At 46.2% G+C, this 1157-nt stretch overlaps 1 protein-coding gene across 1 annotated transcript in view; it reads right to left on the bottom strand.

The window, feature by feature from the left end:
* Positions 1 to 32: 32 nt before the first annotated feature.
* The window catches only part of NPHS2 (NPHS2 stomatin family member, podocin), a 29315-nt gene continuing 28190 nt past the window's right edge, over positions 33 to 1157 (bottom strand). The window contains exon 5 of the mRNA XM_045297978.1: positions 33 to 358. Coding sequence (XP_045153913.1) covers positions 68 to 358 — 291 coding nt within the window. The 3' untranslated portion in view covers positions 33 to 67. The remainder of the gene's footprint in view (positions 359 to 1157) is intronic.

Consider the following 1157-nt stretch of genomic DNA (forward strand, 5'->3'; position numbering starts at 1 on the left):
GGGGCGCTAGCCAGATTCAGCAGGCTGGGTGAATGAGTGGGAAGGAAGCAAAGGGGTCCGTTCCCCATCAGGGGACCTTCATGTGGACCGCATTTCCGCCAAGAATAGCCCAGAGAGGAGAACTGGGTGCTCGGGGCTGACTTACCCGCACTTTGGCCTGTCTTTGAGCCTCTGCTTCCACAGCCAGGGAGTGCTGCAGCCCAGCTGGCAGCCTCACATCCTTACTGTAAAAGGAAGGACAGGGGCATGGAGGCGGGCGGCAGGGGCTCTGAGTAGCCAGCGCTTCAGACAGATTTGCAAACCTCTCTGCTGCCCCTTCCTGACGAGTGGCACACTCTGACGGAAAAGGATGCTGTCTCTAGACCGAGAAGGTCAGCTCGAGGGCGGCTGCCTCAAATGCCCATTTGTATTATGTGGAGCAGACGCTCCCTGGAGCTGTGGTCCTCTCCTTGTAAGCACAACAACTTCGGGGTTGAGGGCTTGTGCTGAGTTTTCCCATATAAAGTCTAATCTCCACCCCAACTATTAAAGCAAAACATATATTTTTAAGTTTTGAAGAGTCATACTATTAATAATGAGGTAAGAAGAATTTAGCTACGCTTATAAAAGAGAATTGTTTTGAAAAGTGTAGAAGTGACCAACTAAGAACAATATTTCATGTATTAATAAGGATACAGAATTACATGTATCCTATACAACTATGAATAATGCATACATGAAGAACAATTTGGCAGTTCCTCTAAAGTTAAACATGGAGTTATCATATGGTCTAGCAATCCCATTTCTTAATATGTACACATGAAAGTTGAAAACACAAAAATGCCACTATGATGTTCATAGCAGTATAATTCAGGATAGCCACACACTAGAAACAACCCCAAGGTGAATCAACCCATGACAGATTAACAAAATGTTGTCTATCCATGCATTCACATGTCATACGATCACCAAAAGGAATGAAGTCCACGCTCCCACGAGGTTGGTACTTGAAAACATGATACTATGTGACAGAAGCCAGACACCAATGGCCACATGTGTGATTCAATTTACATAAATAAAGTGTCCAGAATATGCAACTCTAGAGAGACGGAAAGTAGACGAGGGACGGCCGAGGGCTTCTGGGCAGCATGACCTGCGTGGCACAGGGGCTCTTGTGC

This window comes from Echinops telfairi, unplaced genomic scaffold (genome assembly GCF_000313985.2).
Source record: "Echinops telfairi isolate 266 unplaced genomic scaffold, ASM31398v2 ScPeMD7_7424;HRSCAF=8462, whole genome shotgun sequence".
NCBI classification, from domain to species: domain Eukaryota; kingdom Metazoa; phylum Chordata; class Mammalia; order Afrosoricida; family Tenrecidae; genus Echinops; species Echinops telfairi.